A 20,109-nucleotide genomic window follows, 5' to 3' on the forward strand; every position below is an offset into this window, starting at 1 on the left:
TCTGTGGGTAGGTAGTTACATAGGTAAGTATTGAAAGTAATAAACTTCTGTGACCAATCAAAACGTGGGCGGACATTCTTCTCAGGATGAGCATCATGGTGTAGAGTAGAGAGCCGTTACAAGGCCCAACTCGTCTGGCTCGTAGCAAAGCTATATTGGCTTCCTGGAGTCGATTCGCATACGACACAGCTCGGGCCATGTAAATCAAATCATCCACATTATGGTGAGCGTGGAATTTGTTCAAACAATTCTCATACTGCAAACAAAAAAGCATTGATAAGATTAAGCAAACGTGATATAGTTTTTATACAGAATATTACTTAAAATATTTGCTGTATAAACGTATACTACGTAGTCAACAATTTATTGTTTTTACATTTCATTGATTGTTTAACCATTGGATGGGTGAGCAGCACATTGCATAGAAAGCCTTGGGGCATAGATAGCAGTGGTGAAGGGTGGAGGTAGGCTGTTAAGAACTGCCATAAATAGTGCACATTAAACTTTGTCAGTCATGCATATTTTTTTCATTGAAATAAGACAACTTACAGATGGTGTTGGGTTAGTTTTTAAAATTCAATTAAACCCTGCGAAAACAAGTCTTTTACAGATTAACATCCACATAGACTTTTTTGGAATACACTTTTTTTTATCCCAAATTGCTCCATGAGATTTAGTCGATCACCCTTGTCATATAGATACACATATTTCGGACCATGAATTGGATCTACAATATGGCTGCTGCTCGCTATAAAGACGTGCTTGGTGAATTGTGTGAATCTCTAAACTGTTTTACAAGTTTCACAATGCAGATAATAAACACCTCTTCTCTGAAGTGTATATTGATCTATCTAGTATCAACGATGAAACAAAGACAGATGACAAAATGACTAAGATGGTTATACATAATTATTATATCTTTAAAAATGAAAGTTTATGTCTTGTATATTAATAAAAAATGGGATGATATAACTGCAAATCAGACTGCTCTAATTAAATCCAAGCTTCGATGTCATCTGGGAATGGATCAGTGACTTTCTTGAGATGTGCACGAGCTACATCTCGTTAAGATTGAAAGGTAGATTTAGCGTATAGTGATCCAAGAATTTTTATTATCTCGTAGTTCTTTGGTTGAGCCTTTATGACATTTTTGAAACATTGGGAGGCCCAGTGAAGGAATAATTGTTGAATACAATAAAACAACTTAATATATTTATACATTGGCTTTGCATGAATTATTTAAATTCGCCCACCATACAGTATTAACAATAATAATTACATTATAATAATATAGACTAGAACATAAATTTCAGTCCTCATACTTGATAAAAAAATAAGAAAAAACTCGGCAATAAAGTTGGATGGCAAAATTAAAAAGTGGTCACGATCCTCAGCCATGAGTGAACGACCAAGAAGAAGGATGTATGTGGCAGTAAAGAATTATGGACCGAGAAAAATGGAGGAAGCTAAGGGAGGCCTTCATCCAACTGTAGATCGACCCCGGCTGATGATGATGACTTGATAAAAAGCTTAGTGCCCATACGCACTTGCGGCAGGCCGCATCGCGGCTAGCCGCATATCGTTTTTTGTATGCCGGCTAGCCGCAGCGGCCTGCCACAAGTGCGTATGGGTGAACAAAACAATTATTGTAAAACAATTTTCTTAAGTGGTGAATACCAGGTCATATTCTATTATATACAAATTTTGATTCATAGATAGCATAAGGATCTCTTCGAATTTTCGTACTGACATACTAGTACTTTTTAATAGTTTAAATTAAATTATAGATTCTTCAAGATGTTACACAAGATTTAACAATGAAACATTCATCAATCTTCCATACATAACTCGAAACAGGTTCAGAAACAAACCTAATTGATAAAAATGTTAGAACATGACATGGGAATGAACCCTAGATTTATTGCATGTCAGCTGAGTCAGCTTGAGAAGATCCAAGATTTTTCGAATGGGTATTTTACTGAGGCTGTTCCAAGTTAAATATTTTCAATGAAGACTGTTACATTCTTAAATCACGTGTATTATTTAGGAATATCAACTGTTAAGCTGTGGACCCAATAGGTTGAGCAAACGATCAATTATATTTCTTGTAAAAAATATCTGTTATGAGACCTCTTCATGAGGCAGCCGAGATCAACATCGGATTGTAGGGCCAGTAAAAAATATATTTTTAACTGTACGCCTATACAAATATGATATAAAATATACATACATTCTCTGAATCCCCTCGATAAAATGATATACATCTGCTCGAGGCCAAAGTGCGGCAGGACAAATGCAGAAAGTGCAAACTGCGTAGCCTGGTCGCGGTTTCTCGTGCAAGTTAGTAACAGTTCTCCGCACACAACCCCCGATTCTCTGTGTTGTTATTGGACTTGGATTGTAACCCTGAAAACAAATTACAAGACAACTGAATGAACTGAACTGAGAAAAATTTTCACCCTGCTGAATTAAGCGGATAGACAAGGTTCTTGAATAACTATTATGATTACTAGATAGATGGAGCAATGAGATCTTTTTAAAATTTATGTAGAAAGGATTTTATTCTTTTCGTCATAAATTTCATTTCATACTCATGTGATATATGAAATTTATATCATAATATTTACATTAAGTATGTAATTTTATTAATCAGACATAATTATTATAGGTTCATATAATTTCTTCATGTTTTCTTTACAGACTTAACGGCCCACATGCTCAGCATAGGTAAAAATGGAGCTTTTATGGTATTCTTTTTCTTTTTTCTTTCGACCATGTCCGATCCTAATAGGATCATATGGGCCTCCACAGAGTAGAGGTTTGTATTGACAGATTTTGTTTTTTAGGAGAAATGGATGTCAGCCATTTGCTCAACCTATTAGGTATATTCAGAGCATAATCCTGGACATTCCTTAAACGTTTTAGATAATCTATTTATATAATTTTGAAGCCTTATTATCCTTTATATTTATTTTAAACATTTGATGACTGCATAAAGTATTTTTATTACATAAAATAGTATTTTTTTAAACTTTTCGCTCTAATGTTTTAGAATATAGTTATATTTCGGTACATCCATGTGCAGTGGTATTAATATTTTTTAGATTCATTATTTTTTAAACGCATTTACAAAACCATTAGTAAAATTAATGTTAACATTATATAGTGACATATTTACGATAAAAAATTATATTTAATAATCTTTGTGATCCCAAATTTAACAAAAATTAGGCATTTTATTATTAAAAAATTGGCACGATTAACACATTTGAAGATAATTCTAAAGATACTAATTATAAGCTATGTCTTTGACCATTCAAATGTGATAAACATTCTACGAATAATGTTTGCTTTATAATAATTATTGACCTAAGAATAAGGTACTATTTTTTGAAATACGCCATATTTATTGGCATTTTCCAGTGGTTAAGCTACAACATACGGCCGTAGCTATAAATTGACAAATGATAAATGAAGTAGGGAGTAAGATCATGGTAATGCCCGTGTTTGAACATGTACCGATTTAAAAAAAATATTTTTTTTCGGTTAGGTTAGATTATGGTTATGGCTACGGTCATATGTTGTGGCTTAGCCACTGGGAAATGCCAATAGAAATGGCGTATTTCAAAATAATACTACCTTATTCTTAGGTCAATAATTATTATAAAGCAAACATTATTCGTAGAATGTTTATCAGTTGTGTAATTCATGCGCACTAGAAATCGTATCTGTGGATGATCAGGGTTAAATTATTGTTACACTATAATGGTTTTTCATTGGAAAAAATATTTTAAATATAAAATATTTTTTTTATGAGAAATGGATGTTTAGCCACTTGCATTACCAATTGGATCCAGAGTCATGAGTCATGACTATTTAGAATTTGAATATAAGATAGATAATGCAAAATTGCACTTGGCACATGGCATTCATCGGTAAATCAACAAAACTTAAAAAAACATGATAATTAATGGATCTTTGATGAAATATGCAAACTCAATTTTGAAAAATTCTAGATATTCATTTTAACTGAATATTTAAACTATTATATTGAACTATTTTAAATGAGAGATGAGTATATTCTCATTTCACAGATTGACGTTTGCTGTGAAAAATATTTAAAACAATGTAAGTATCCCAAACCTTGCTTTATCCTGATTATTTAGCTTCATAAAGCAATGGCCCATGCCGAAACGGAGACGGAGAACAGCCAGGCGGTTGGGGTTGGTTCTCAGAGTTTCCCTGTAGAAGCCGAGAGCGCTGCGGTAGTCTTTTTTATTGAAAGCGATGCACACTTTCCAGAACAGCGAGGGGATGTTGTTGGAAGATTGATTCACCACAAAATTGAATTGCGCATCCACCGTCTACCACTTTATCACCCTCCAACAAGCACAAGTATGCTCGGCCCAAAAGATTCTGCAAAAAAAAAAATACAGATGTACAGCATTTTCGCCGGTAAAGTAAATTCGGCTGTTGTATAATGAAAAATCAGTTGTTTTCATTTTGTTTTTCCAAGTCATGTTGTGAATGGATTGAACTTGTAAATTGTAAAGTTCACTTCATATTATTATATATAAAGAAATTTGAACAAAATTTGACTAGGTTGAATAAAATAGGTAATGAAAGTGGGTAGGTATCGTCTTACATGATGATTTTGTCGGCAGTGGTGTATAGGTTTGTGGCTTTGGTGAACAGATCCCGTTTCATGATTATATTCTTTTCATGGTTAGCTTCCTGCACGCAGTATGTGGCGAGCATGTCCAGGCACCGCATCTGATCTTTCTCCGAGTTAGAATAATCGATGTTGGCCGCGGTGCGGCCCGCATCCAAGATTTTAATGAAGTCATCAGTTCTTTTTGTTTACGTACGGCACCTGTATAGAATACAAACATTTATATGAGAATACGCAATTTGAAAAATTGAAAGGACCCTCGCAAACGATGCTAATAGAAATCAAGATCCGACAGGTCCCATCCATTCATTCAAATATCATTCTCTCTGGACATAAAAATGTGGATAAATGTGGTTGAAAAATTAACCCTGCCTACATCGCAATAAGGGTTATTGTTTTACATTTCTTTCCGAAACGCTAATATATATATTATATTATATTGTAGCAAGTAGTTAAATATTAACTTTACCCACATTGCAAAAAAAGGATTATTCGAGATTTTTGAAAGATGTCTTTGACCTATTCTGCAAAACTTGCCCACTTTAATATTGTGATTTTGTATGAAACGGTGTATTATCATGGTACTTATATCAATGTATACAAACGAGTAAGTTTTAATACCGGCTCGGTTATTGTAACTTGGTTTCTATGGGGCACTATTTCTTTCAAAAAGTTTGAAACGCCATATGATTAGCAAGGTCTTTTTTCATTGGGGCATGACCATAATAGATTAAATTGGATTAGAAATCATGCATTCTTGCACGCCAATCGAGATATCGGGAAGATTCTACAGGTGTCACTCTTAGCACAGCTATGAAAAACGCCCAATGTTCGGTACACCATGGTATACGCTCGACTATGTGTGTCGAGACGTGATGGTTGGCGATGGAGAAAAGCAAACACCAGAGAGTAATCATTACCCATAAAAATTGATTAAAAAAGTATTCATTTAGTTATTTCGTAAAATATTAATATACCTACTCAAAAGGGTTCCCAATCCAGATTATAATTGATAGTTTTTTTTTCTACAATAGACTGTTTACCCTAGGAAATTGATGGTGACATTCTAACTTCATTACATTCCATGCGTAAAATCTTATAAGTACTTACTACTTACGCCAACATTGACATTGACCCAGATGATAAGTGGGATCTCTCTAGGCGAAGAATACTGAGTATTTTTTTTCATCTCATGCGGTAGGTAATAATTGTTCAGGATCCAACTTCGATCACCTAAAAACGATTTAGATTAGGCAAACGACATTGGTTACGTCACATGTCATAAAATGAAGTAAAATCACATCATAAAACTTTAGCTAGTTCAATGTAATAATTATAACGAAACTATACATTCAAAACACTACATTATTATAAAAAAAGTGATGGTTTATCTTTACACTATTATCAAAAATCAAAATGTTTCGAAGTCGCATGACCAGGCACCTGCAGTAGGTACGAGGAACTAAAGAATGACGTCATTACATTTTAAGCTACTAGAGTAAAAAATAATTGCGCTGTACTTACCCGTGTTACGGGAATTCACCGTCTTCGAGCTGCATTAGAAAACTTGGGATGCCCCGTAAGGAATTATTGCTTTGCCGTAATCTATTTTCACATTGCTGCAAAATTCATAATATATTATATTTTCTTATAACGAATAATCGTCAACTTAACCCTTTGTCTATTGTACGGTATAACGATACGCTACGGCCTACGCCAATCGATGTATGAAGCTTCTCTAAGTAACATAGAAAAATAATGAATCATTTCAGCGTATAGGCATGTGGGGCTTATAAAATTTATATCAGAAATACGACTTGGAAGTTAAAGGCTTAAAATAGTATACGATCACTTCGTTATAGTTTTTTAGATCTGCTAACACATAAACAGTAAAAAATAATGATTCATATTATAACACAGCATAATAATTATTATTAATTACCTATTAATGATTTGCTGTATTTTTTGCCTAACAACGATATTATGGGTCAATGAGAAATGGGACCAGTCTCAGGAAATAAAAACTACAATTGAGATCGCAAGGAGCGCCTTTCTCAAAATGAGACGCCTCCTTAGCAATCGAGATCTTAACCTAGGTCTGAGACTGCGTATGGTACGTTGTTATGTGCTCTCAATTCTTTTCTATGGCATGGAAGTATGGACGCTAAACCAAGAGATGTCACGGAGACTTAAAGCTTTCGAGATGTGGCTGTATAGACGCATCCTCAAAATTCCTTGGACTGACCGGGTGACAAATGTTGAAGTTCTCAATCGAATGGGGAAGGACCGAGAAATTCTACGTAGTATTAAAACCAGGAAACTACAATACCTCGACCACATTATGAGAGGACACATATACAGCATTCACCAACTTGTCATTCAAGGAAAGATCAATGGGAAGCGTAGCAGAGGACGGCGCCGCATTTCGTGGCTTAAGAACCTCCGTGATTGGTACGAGTGCAGCTCCACCGAACTGTTCCGGGTAGCAGACGACAAAGATAAGATCGCCTTGATGGTGGTCGACCTCCGCTAGGGGATGGCACAATAAGAAGAAGATAGGTACCTATCTCTATAAGGTTTATAGATTTTTAATAACACAGGTTTTCAATACGCCGTAAAAAATCAAATTATATGTGGGTACTTATAATATAAGTATTATTATAATTTAGGTAACTATTCTATTCATACATATACTGCATTCCTAATCGCTGAAAAGCCTCAATTAAAATAAAGACTCAACTCGGTGTTGTCGGCAAGTTAGGTACCTAGGTACCTATATCTCGCCTTAATGCCCTTAATCAATCTAATATTACGTTCAAAGCTGACTGGAAGAACGAAATAATGAGTTTAATAATTCTGTGAAGATAAAAAAACAGGAAGATCGCCTCTCTTCTAATTATAGCAAGGAATCAATCATTTTGAGGCTGCTGTTGAGAGATGTCCCAAGACTACAAAATGTTATAAAGGTTTTCGCAACGCCATTTTTTCATTGTACCTAGTCACCCAAGCATTTTGAACCTATAAGATACCTAGACGAAATAATATAGCTTGCCAGCGTATATTATTAACCAATGCCCATACAGGTCACATTGAAGTTAAAAAAATGTATGATATGTAGGTACCTACCTACCATTAGTAATCGAGTGGCAATAGTCGTGCATGATTATCATTTTTGAGGTTTTTACGCCGAATATGTATAATATGTAGGTACATACCTATTTCTATGTATTTAATTAATACATAGATATGGTGCTTTTATTTATGAATTGGTCATAGCATAGTAGTTGGCCGTTTCAACTTTTGGTTGATAAAATAAGGTGTCAGTCATTATTTTATTACGTCGTCTGTTGATATGTATAGCTTGGTCTCCATTTTCATATAGAAAAACTTGAACCAAAATTATTCCCTGTGATTTTTAAAAAAAGTTATTGGTGAAGAAAAATACAAACACTTCAAAATGATAAACACCAGAAAGGCTGTGAAGACACCCCCAAAAATTATAACTTGTTTCAATATTGTGGAGTTATTTTAAAACATCAGAAAATGAAAAGACCAGAGCAGCATTAACTGTAAGTATTTGAGCATTGTGTTTTTGTCTTTAAATATATTAATGGTTTTACGTGACAAAATTAACTGCTATCATACGTTATTATATATTATATAATATGTTTTCCTTATACGTTAGCGGTGCGTAAAACGTTTCTAATAATTTCAGTAATCCACAGCTGTAAAAAGGTTTAGAAACACTGATTTCGACCATTTTAAGGGACAAATAAACATTTTAAACATAGTATAGAAGTCTGTCAGAAATTTGAATACCTGAATTGAAAACTATTTCAGTCAAACAAATAATTTAGATGGACTAAAATACCTTGTTCAGCAAGAAAAGAAAAAATACCCACGCCAGAAGGGAAAAGGAATCTGACAAAATTACTGAAAAATATGTGTTTACAATAGACAATGCGTTTTGATATATCCAAAATCTAATGTGTCCAGCGCATAATTTAAAACAAAACTTGCCATTCATTATTTTACTCTCTGCAACCAAAAACGATTGATGGTCTTTGCAATGTTTTGATTGAAGTCGAAAGTGGGCTTACTGCAAATTAGCTTTCCAGTGTAATAATATGTCAATAATTTACTCTTCCTCTTCTGCCTCTTTCTACGACGACGACGACGACGACTATAAAACCGCTATTCTGTATAGTGATGGAGCAGGGAAAAAACCAGGAAAAAATTTAGTACTCACCAATGCTTTATTAAATTAATATTGCAATGCCACGTAATATCACCAATGTACATTAAAAAAAGGAGAAGGACCACACTCAAATTGAGGTTGAACGATTCGCTCTGTAATTGAAATGAGGTTGAGAAATAAAAAAAAACGTGTTCATGCTGATTATATAACTGCGTTTAAAGAAGCCTGGAAAAACCTAAGCCATACCATGTCACAATCTCCGCCTATAGTAATAGGGAACGACTCTACCTACGCTATGACCGGTCCCAAGCCCGGATAAAGGATGAGGGTTCGTCGTAGGGTTAATCACCCAACACGGTAAAAAAAACCCTGATTACGAACCCCGGACTCCCCATAAACCAACGACCCAAGCAAAGAATTAAGGACAAACGATTATATATACAATGTGGCACATGGAACGTACGCACTATGTTGCAGCCGGGCAAGATGGAGGAGGTTGCAATTGAATTGCATAAGTATAAAATGAGCGTGACTGTATTGCAGGAAATAAGATGGGAGGGCGCAGGTTTCATAAACAAGAGAAACTACACTTTGTATTACAGTGGATCTGCAGGTACGCAGGGTCGCTATGGAACTGGGTTCTTAATCAGCTCTGATATCCGCAGGGCAGTACTAGGATTTGAGCCAATTAGTGAGAGATTATGTAAACTTAAACTGAAAGGTACACTTTTCAATATTACGTTCATCAACGTTTATGCCCCAACTGATGATGCGACCGAGGAAATTAAGGATAGATTCTATGAAGATCTGCAGAGAGCCTGCGAAAAAGTCTTCCCACATGATGCTCTAATTATCTTGGGAGACTTCAATGCAAAAGTTGGAAAAGATGAAGCATTTAAATAAGTAGCTGGGCAGCACAGTTTGCATCAAACGACAATCGATAATGGTGAACGTCTATGCTTTTTAGCGGCTGCAAATAATTTATTAATTAGTAGTACATGGTTTAAACATAAAAATATCCACAAAGGAACCTGGAAAATACCTGGAAATAATACATGCAACCAAATAGAATGATCACATTCTTATATCAAAAAGAAGAGCGACAACAGTGGAGGATGTGCGCGTCTGCAGAGAAGCCAATTGCGATTCTGATCACTTCCTGGTGAGAGCAAAATTAAAACAAAAAATTTCCTTAATACTGAAAAAAGAAGGCCAGAGAAGAACTAAATGGAGAGCTGAAAAATTGAGGGATGAAGAAATTTTGAATAAATACCAGGAATCTATAGAAACAAACTTAAAAATTACTTTAATAACCGATGATGTGAATGTGGACTGGGAAAATACAAAAAACTGTGTTATCACGAGTGCCACAGAATTCTGGGGGAAAACAAAGCAAAAATAGATGCAGGATGGTTTGATGCTGATTGCAGGCAAGCACTGTTTGAAAAAAATGAAGCAAGGAAGAAATGCCTACAAAGGGAAACTCGCCAAAATTACGAAACTTATAAAGAAAAGAGAAAAACTGCAACAAAGCTCTGTCGAAAGAAAAAGCGATTGATGCTCAAGAGAATACTTCAAGACATGGAATGTCAAAGAAGAAACAATGATCCCAGAAAATTTTACAAGACTAAATACTATCAACCCTGATTAAACTCCTGTAAGGATAGTGAAGGACAAATGCTGATCATAAATAAGGACATTATGGAAAGATGGAAAGGCTATTTCACAACACTTTTAAATCAGGCTTATAATAATGGTCATGAGGAAACGGAAGAAGTATTGTACCACACTGCTGAGGAATTTATTGATGAGCCTACTCTGCCTGAAGTAAGAAGAGCATTAAGAACGCTGAAAAACAATAAAGCACCTGGAACCGACAGGATAACAGCCGAGCTGATAAAGACTGGTGGCCCTACACTGGAAGCAAATATCCACAAGATAATTCTCAATATTTGGGAAAAAGAAATTCTACCTGAGGAATGGAAGATGGGTATAATAATCGTGCCTATTCTGAAAAAGGGAGACAAAACAATCTGCTATAAAGTTTTCTCATCTGTACTGTATAGCAGGTTAATGATCTATGGTGAGGAAATCCTGGGAGAATACCAATGCGGCTTCCGACCAAATAGATCCACCATCGATCACATCCATCTCATGAGGCAAACTATGGAGAAAGCGCACGAATACAACCTGACACTCCACCACCTGTTTATTGATTTTAAACAAGCTTTCGCCAGTGTGAATAGGGATAAGATGCTGCAAAGCCTTAAAATACTGGGAATTCCCTTAAAACTAGTAAGGCTTATAAAGACCATACTGACGGATACTAATTACAAGCAGATCCAAACAGAGGATGATCGACCATGGTGGCACTATGAAAATAAAAGCAGAAAACGCTGGGCTGGAAATAAACCAGTCAAAAACTAAGTATATGGTCAGCACACGCGATCAGGTACCGCTGCAGAATATAGTCATAGGACAAGGACAGCATGCATATGAAGGGGTGGACAAGTTCACGTATCTCGGATCCAGCCTAAATACCCAAAATAAGACAGCAGAGGAGATAAAAATCCGCCTTATCTCCGGGAATAAATGCTGGCATGCCTGCAAGCGACTGGTGGGGTCGAAAATTCTAGGCCGAAGAAGTAAACTTCTAATTTATAAAACGATTATAAGGCCAGTGGTCACTTATGGCTGTGAGACTTGGTGCTTGACTCAAAACGAGGAAAACAAATTAGCTGTCTTCGAGCGAAATACTCCGCAAAATCTTTGGACCCACGTTGGAAAATGGGAACTACAGAATTAAAATGAACCACGAGTTGGAAGAGCTGATTGAACAGCAAACAATCATAAGACACTGTAAGTTCCAAAGACTACGATGGGCGGGGCATGTGGAGAGAATGCCTGAAGTTAGAGCGCCAAGGATCATGACGAAGTGGCTACCCCAACGGAAGAGACCCAGAGGCCGTCCAAGAAAGAGATGGGCTGACGCCGTAGAAATTGACTGGCTTCATATAGGAAGATCCGGTACCTGGAGAAGTGTGGCGAGAGACCGGAGTGAGTGGAGAGCGGTTGTGGAGGAGGCTAAATCCCACCCCGGGATGTAGCACCGTGGAAGAAGAAGAAGATACCATGTTACATATTTATGCCATCATTTTAATAAAAAAAATATTGGTGTTAGATTTTACAAATCCATAGGTACGACCAGGAGGAAAACTAATGACTTATACTCGAGCACTGCAATATAATGGATCTAATAAATGGAAATATTAATTTCAAACTGCGTTTTGGTGAAGAATAGCAAGAGCTCCCTCCAATCTCTTTGTCCCTGTACGAATAAATTAAAGTACTATTATGCAACCAAAATTCTTTGCAGCCTTCCTCAACTATATCAAGAAAGGCATGAAATAAAATAACTAAGAATACCTTCAGTTCTTGAAAATAAGTATGGTGGCTGATTATCACTAATTTTATAATAATCTGTCATTTCAAAGCTAACTCGAAAATTAAAATGAATTAAATATTATTTTGTTCATTTATGTGATGCTTATTACCCCTATTTATGCGATTTTATTGAATTTTCCAACATAATGTAGACAAGCAATAGATACTGTAAAACTTGGGGCTGTTTATTTTAATTCAAACATTGTAACTCCCAGCTCAAATCTCAAAAAAACAAAAGCAAACATGTAACTCCTCTATATTCTATGTTAATAAATATTTTGTAAAAATGACCAGATTTACTCATATATAAATAATACTAAAAGTGTTCAAATTTCCTAAACCAGTCCGTTTTATTTTAAAACAGTTTTTTCTTCCTTCTGTGAAGTTGGTTAATACGGAGTCACAAGTTCCGCGCATTTAGTTGACGAAATGTCATTACAATATTATCTTTTGAAGAAAATATCGTTGCATAAAAATACATTGCATTTTTCAAAAATATGCAAACCAACGTAATTATTGTATTATAACTTATTTATTTCTTATTACGGATCATAAGTTAAAAACAAAAGGTACCTAAGTATACTTATTATTTACTGCGTTTTTGCTTATGAAATTAACAAAATCATAAATAAAAAGACAAATTTTAAGTTTATTAATGATTTTTTTTAAGATTTGACACTTTTGTGTATACAAAATATTAAGTTTTAAGTAATCTATTATAGACCGAAATATTTAGAGAGCATACACCGTTTTGGCTATTTTGCGAGACTCTGTTGACTGGATCTTCCAAACGGATGCGGTTGTTTTTGTTCGGGATATTTTGACGGGGTACTTAGTGAAAATGGAAAAATGGGAATTTTTCGCGTAATTTACATGGAAAAACAATATAAAATACATGAAAAATCATGTAATTAAATTACTCAAAGGTGTGCATTTAAAAAGTGTGGAAAAAAAATGTTTCATGTTAAAACTTGACAGCCATTCAAAATCAAATTTATAGCTTAATGTAAAAGATGAAAAATTGAAAAATCATGTTAAAAGTTTAAAAAAATATATGTAATCGTATGCACTTAACAAAACAATTTTAAGGTAAATTTAATGGTTCAAGTATCAAGTCACTAAATTTAAAAAAATAATATCTCTCAAGATATAATCTCGAAATCAAAAAAAGCATGTGCACAAACGTAAGCCAATAATAGACAAATTGATGACCTAATAAAAAGTAAAAAAAGTTTGTTGGGTGGTTCGACTTAACGTACATCAAATATTTCATATCAAATATCTCACGCACTATATGAGAAAAAAATTTAAAAAGTATGCAGAATTGCGCATTAGCTATGCGACAAGAGATTTCATTAAAAAAAATATTTTTAAACCCACGCATTCAGGTTTTGCATACAAACTTAAAAATCAAATAGCGCGCTGAATACAGATGAAAAGGCAAAAAAGAATCGTGCACTAACGTTCACTACCAAGGCACTAGTGTTTACAATTTAAATTTTGAAAAAAATCTAAGTTTAGTGACACAAGTATCCAGCATTTAGCTGGGTCACCCAAATTGAAATCTGAATAACCCCCTTAATGTGCGTGCACAAACGAAAGAAACGCGTGCACAAACGTGCACTAACGATGCACAAACGAATGCACACAAAAAAAGTTGAAATTTCAACATTGGGTGACCCAACGTTTAGCTGGAACACCCAATTTGAAATTGGAATTTTTCGGTTATTATAGGTGCACAAACGAAAAAAAATCGTGCACAAACGTGCACTAACGATGCACAAACAAATGCACCCAAAAAAATTTGGAGTTTTAACATTGGGTGATCCAGGTAAATGGACCTGATAACGCAGTTTAGTTTTCAACTGTCAAATAAAAGTGAAAGGTTAGGCTGCGAAAAGATAGTATTTTATTATTGGGCTCGCGAGAATAATTACCTACATATTATTATTTTATATTTCGCCAAAGCATTGCTATAGATTTGTATCGCTCACCCAATTATTGTAAAATATGTCAATCCCATAAATAGTTACTTTTGCGGCACTTTTAGGATCACGTAATCATCCGCGAAACAGATCAAATAATTATGTTAACTTATGTCAAAATGCTTTTTCACTCAGTGATGCACTATTTATACGTAATTTTCGATTAAACAAAGAGCTTGTGAGATATATTTTACAAATTCTCACGCCATATAGGTTTATTAGGTATCTTAAGTTTAATGTTACTACCTACCTACAAGCGTGAAGAGTTTACAATGCGAAAAAATGAATATGGTTGCATAGATTAAAATTAATCAAAGACATAGAAGATGAATGTTATATTTTGACACATTATTACGTTTATAATATTATATCCATGGAGAATTAAAAAGTCGTAGGTACCTAGGTATAATGTTGAGACGGACATAACCTCACCTACCTCATTTCAATTAAGATCACTTAATTGAAACCTCTCCATTCTTTTGCTACTTTTGCACGACGAAGGACGTGAATTCATGTACCTATTACCCTATTTCCATGTTTATTTTGATATTTCGTTTCGTATGTGACAGTGACCTTGAAAATCAAAACGTCAAAATGAATGAGTTCGCTGACGGAAAGAACACGGCATTACCAATTTATAAACAATAAAGATGCCGAATTATTATATTACCTATTCACAATGTTACTTAATACTCTGTTATCTTGAGTTCAATTAATTATGTTAATGTTTTATAATGGTTTGTAATGAATAAATACCTACATAAAAATAAATGTTATTGAAGACACTGTGTTTATTTTGTTAAATCTTGTTTTACAGTGTAATAATATTATATGGTTTCGCATTTATGTAAGGTTATATTCTACGTACATATATCTATATCATATTATACTAAATCAATCGAATATTGTAGGAATTATACACAAACATAACCAGCAAAAATAATGATTTCGTTTGACATTTCATTTTTGACGTTTCATCTTGTACCATAGACACCGATTTTCTCGGTTTTGGCGATGTTGCCAACTAGTCACTCGCGAGTTAAAATAGTCCGTAGCGAGTGGCTTCAAAAATAGTTGTTATCGTATACGGTATGAAACGGGCGATACTAACTTGTCATACCACACGGTTTTCGACCATACGACTCGCAAGTTATAACATACCCGCCCTGGACGATGCAACAATTGGAAGACGGCGATCCATTATTTCATTGAGCAATGCACTTCTCTTTGTAGATGTATTAAAAAAACTCACTAATTTATTAATGTGTCCAAAAAAATTTTTACATTCCGCAACATTTTCAACGGATCTAGATAAAACTAAATTTAAAATATGAGCATGGCACGGTACAAATATGGCCATAGAACATTTTTCTCGAACTTTTGATTGAACTCCGTTTAATTCTGAAGACATTACTGTAGCCCCATCATAACTTTGCGCTACCAATTTTTCACTACAATTAAACTTTTCTAATATGGAGAATACATGTGAACTCAAAACAATGACAGTTCTCTCTGAACTGACGTCTACATAACCTAAAAATCGTTCTTCTACAGAATTATTTGAAACGTATCGCAAAATGGTTGTTAACTGTTCACGGCAACTAAAATCTGGTGTTTCATCTATCATTATAGAAACAAAACTAGCTTCTGCAATTTCAGCCTTAATTTCTGAAATAATTACGGATGATATTGACGAAATTAAATCATTCTGAATCTCACCTGATAATCCAGAAAAGGCGCACAAAGATTTTAATGAATTAAAATGTCCTTCAATTACAGAATCGTAAGATGATAAAAATTGAAGAGATTCTATGAAATTTCCACGATTATTTGATAATTCACTTTCATCGTGTGCTCGAAAAGATAATTCTTGTTTACCCAAAAAAATTGTTGTATCTATCAATCTACGCATTATATTAAGGTTTCTGTCGACTTTCTCATTGTGTACTCTAGCAATTGCCTTTTGTTGTTTATCAACGGCAAATTCGATTCTAGTTTTACCAAAAGATTCCAGATTTACGATTGAATGTACATGTTTTTCTGTAGTCACATGTTTTACCACTGAATTTGTCAAATTATTTAAATCACTTATACCAGAATAATTCCACGCAGACTTATCTGTGGCAAAAAGCATACATGGCCAACAATATAGTTTATTTAATTGACAACTGCCAGTCAAAAACGAATATTTGTCATATAAATTGTTGTGGAAATGTCTAACATAAGTTTTTTTTGCTGTATGCAAATTTAAATGAACGGTTGATTTTCCAGTTTTGATAATTTCTGATTTTTGGATAAACGTCAAACATGAAAACGATATTTTTAAAATTTGATCCGTACTACAGCAATGACCAATTTCAGTTGGAAAACTAGACATTTTTACAAATAATTTGTATTTGAAGCACTGACGAATGACTTAGGGTACAAAAAAAGATAATCTATCCACATTCAGAATACAATAAATCACAGAATTGTCTCACAAAATAAAACTATACCACCATGTTTTGAACAACAACGATATAAATTATGTTTGTCTATGACTGAATTAATCTAAATAATTATCTTTTACCATATAATAATCCTTACCTACTCATGAATTCTTGCGCATATATTTATTTTGCAAAAATAATATGTAATGTAGAGTAGACCCATGGTATGTTTACAATAACATGACTCTTACGATTGTACGTCATATTATTATATTACTAGGTATATAAGTATTAAACATATATATAGTAATCCGCAGTTTAAAATAAGTTATATAAAAAAAATCAATAAGGAATTTATTTAATATTAGCTATATATTATAATGTATGACTATTTTTAATACTAAGTAATATATACTTATGATATTACTAACTTTAATACTTACTTTTATTTTTTACTTGATTGATTCTATACAAGAATATTCACGTTGGTCACATCTAAATGTCTTTTCACCAGAATGAGTCATTTTGTGTTTTTTCATATCACCAATTCTTATACATGAGTAATTACATTGGTCACAATCCAATGGTTTTTCACCAGAATGAGTCATTTTGTGTATTTTCATGGTGCTTGATGCAAAACAAGAGTAACCACACTGGTCACATTTAAATGGTTTTTTTACCAGAATGAGACATTTTGTGTAATTTTAACTGACTAGATGTTTTACAATAGTAGTCACATTGGTCACATTTACATGGCTTTTCACCAGAATGAGTCATTTTGTGTATTTTCATATCACCAGATTTTATACAATAGTATTCACATTGGTTACATTTAAATGGCTTTTCAACAGAATGAGTCATTTTGTGTAATTTAATCTTATTTGATGTTATACAAGAGTAATTACATTGGTCACATTTAAAAGGCTTTTCACCAGAATGAGTCATTTTGTGTCTTTTCATATCACTAATTCTTATACATGAGTAATTACATTGGTCACATTTAAATGGTTTTTCACCAGAATGAGTCATTTTGTGTCTTTTCATATCTCCAATTGTTATACATGAGTAATTACATTGGTCACATTTAAATGGCTTTTCACCAGAATGAGTCATTTTGTGTATTTTCATATCACCAGATTGTATACAAGAGTATTCACATTGGTTACATTTAAATGGCTTTTCACCAGAATGAGTCATTTTGTGTAATTTCATCTTATTTGATTGTATACAAGAGTAATTACATTGATCACATTTAAATGGCCTTTCACAAGAATGAGTCATTTTCTGTTTTTTCATAGCACCAGATGATATATACGAGTAATCACATTGGTCACATTTAAATGGCTTTTCACCAGAATGAGTCATTTTGTGTATTTTCATACTACCAGATTGTATACAAGAGTAATTACATTGGTCACATTTAAATGGCTTTTTACCAGAATGAGTCATTTTGTGTGATTTCATATTATTTGATGTTATACAAGAGTAATTACATTGATCACATTTAAATGGCCTTTCACAAGAATGAGTCATTTTGTGTATTTTCATACTACCAGATTGTATACAAGAGTAATTACATTGGTCACATTTAAATGGCTTTTCACCAGAATGAGTCATTTTGTGTGATTTCATATTATTTGATGTTATACAAGAGTAATTACATTGATCACATTTAAATGGCCTTTCACAAGAATGAGTCATTTTGTGTTTTTTCAAAACACCAGATGTGACACAAGAATAATTGCATTTGTCACATTTAAATGGCTTTTCACCAGAATGAGTCATTTTGTGTATTTTCATATTACCAGATATTATACAAGAGTATTTACATTGATCACATTTAAATGGCTTTTCACCAGAATGAGTCATTTTGTGATTTTTCATTCCACCAGATATTTTAGATGAGTAGTCACATTGGTCACACTTAAATTGCCTTACACGAGAGTGAGTCATTTTGTGTTGTTTTAAATTTCCAGAATGAATGCTGTAGTAGTCACATTGATTACATTTAAATGCTTTTTTACCAGATTGAGCCATTTTGTTTTGATTCTTGAATTCGGATCGCACGCTTACATAATTAACGGTCTTCGCTATTAATTTTTTATGACACGTTTTGTGAATCTTCAATTGAGATAGCGATGCAAAAAAATCAAAACAAAAACTGCACACAAAATTTTCCTTATTTAATAATTTTTTCTCCAACTTTATAACAGCTACTAATAATTTGGGATCTGTGAGGGTAGATTGTATATGCTTACGTTTAGCAGTGTGACTGACTATATTAGTTATCGTCTCATATACGCCCAATTCTTTCTTAATGTCTTGATAGTCAATCTGTATTTCATGGTATGGTTCTTGTACTTCTCTCTCTGACAATCTGAGACTACCGGAATAGGTCACGGCAGAAGTTGCAGAAATCAACTAAAAGAAGATGAAATATCGCATTAACATGTAAGCAAATGACTTAGCTGTATGAGAGAATACACATAGGAATCTTGACAAGCATGGTGAATAAAATTTAGAGGAAAATGGGTACTTATGTCGATCAGTATTTTTATTTCAAGTCAATTCGCATGGGATCTAATTATATTATTAATACTAAAAATATAACTATAATAATAGAGAATCTGACTAGATAATATATTCATTTCAGCTTGTGAGGATTTATAAAAAAAACATGAGTCGTCCATATATGTTTATCGGAGCATCCTATCCCTAGCTAAATATATTTGCTGTTGACCAACATATTATTTAAGCAGCAGACTAGTAGGTACTTTTCTTGAGTCACAATATCTTGTTTAAATTTATAGAATATTTTGTAAGTAATTAAATTAAAGGTATACATCATAAAAAAGAGAAACCGGGATTAGAATTCTGATGTTTGCTAAGAGGTTTTGTAACAGCTAAATACTTTTCGTTGAAATCAACTTCTTGAAATTTAGTATACGATTTAGTACGCATTCCTTTACCCGCAACTTGTCAACCTGTTACTTGACTAGTTCGTAATAATAAGTTGTTTGAAATGTGTGATAATTCCACTTTCAGTTAAAAGCATCTCAATTGAAAATCAGTAAAATTTAATAGTCTTATGTACCTCGTTAGATATAGACTGCATTACCTGCCTATTAAATAATAATTAATAATATCACTTAACAGCCCGAATGTTCAGCGTAGGTCAAAATGGAGCTTTTATGTTATTTTCAGAGCATAACCCTGGACATTCCTTAAACGAGGAGATAATCTCTTACGAGGAGATAAAGCCTTATTATCCTTTATATTTATTTTAAACATTTGATGACTATATTAAATATTTAGATTTATTTTAGATAAAGTATTTTTATTACATAAAAAAGTATTCTTTTAAACCTCTCGCTATAATGT

The 20,109-nt window shown here is 33.5% G+C and overlaps 1 protein-coding gene and 1 long non-coding RNA gene across 2 annotated transcripts; both read right to left on the bottom strand.

Moving 5' to 3' along the window:
• Positions 1 to 4,707, bottom strand: LOC147076219 (RNA polymerase-associated protein CTR9 homolog). The gene is made up of 5 exons (XM_085940334.1): positions 4,646 to 4,707; positions 4,443 to 4,470; positions 4,144 to 4,364; positions 2,231 to 2,406; positions 1 to 256 (listed from the first exon to the last, which is right to left on the bottom strand). Exons 1-4 carry the CDS (start codon positions 4,705 to 4,707, stop codon positions 2,385 to 2,387), a joined length of 333 nt encoding a protein of 110 aa, XP_085796460.1. The 3' UTR covers positions 1 to 256; positions 2,231 to 2,384.
• Positions 4,708 to 4,730: 23 nt separating this feature from the next.
• Positions 4,731 to 6,112, bottom strand: LOC147076220 (uncharacterized). The gene is made up of 3 exons (XR_015069438.1): positions 6,070 to 6,112; positions 5,783 to 5,905; positions 4,731 to 4,873 (listed from the first exon to the last, which is right to left on the bottom strand). It is a non-coding gene; the product is annotated as an uncharacterized LOC147076220 (long non-coding RNA).
• Between the last annotated feature and the right edge of the window lie 13,997 nt (positions 6,113 to 20,109).

Source organism: Rhyacophila brunnea, unplaced genomic scaffold (genome assembly GCF_057557595.1).
Source record: "Rhyacophila brunnea isolate RB1 unplaced genomic scaffold, BYU_Rbru_1.0 scaffold_13, whole genome shotgun sequence".
Classification (NCBI taxonomy): Eukaryota; Metazoa; Arthropoda; class Insecta; order Trichoptera; family Rhyacophilidae; genus Rhyacophila; species Rhyacophila brunnea.

Bases quoted from the DNA above. Each gene is read 5' to 3' on its own strand.
- LOC147076219 (XM_085940334.1), bottom strand. From the start codon at position 4,707: ATGAAACGGGATCTGTTCACCAAAGCCACAAACCTATACACCACTGCC. The intron at 4,471-4,645 runs GTAAGACGATAC...ATTATACAACAG, and splicing joins ACTGCCGACAAAATCATCAT to CCGAATTTACTTTACCGGCG. The intron at 2,407-4,143 runs GTTTGGGATACT...ATTTGTTTTCAG, and splicing joins AATAATCAGGATAAAGCAAG to GGTTACAATCCAAGTCCAAT.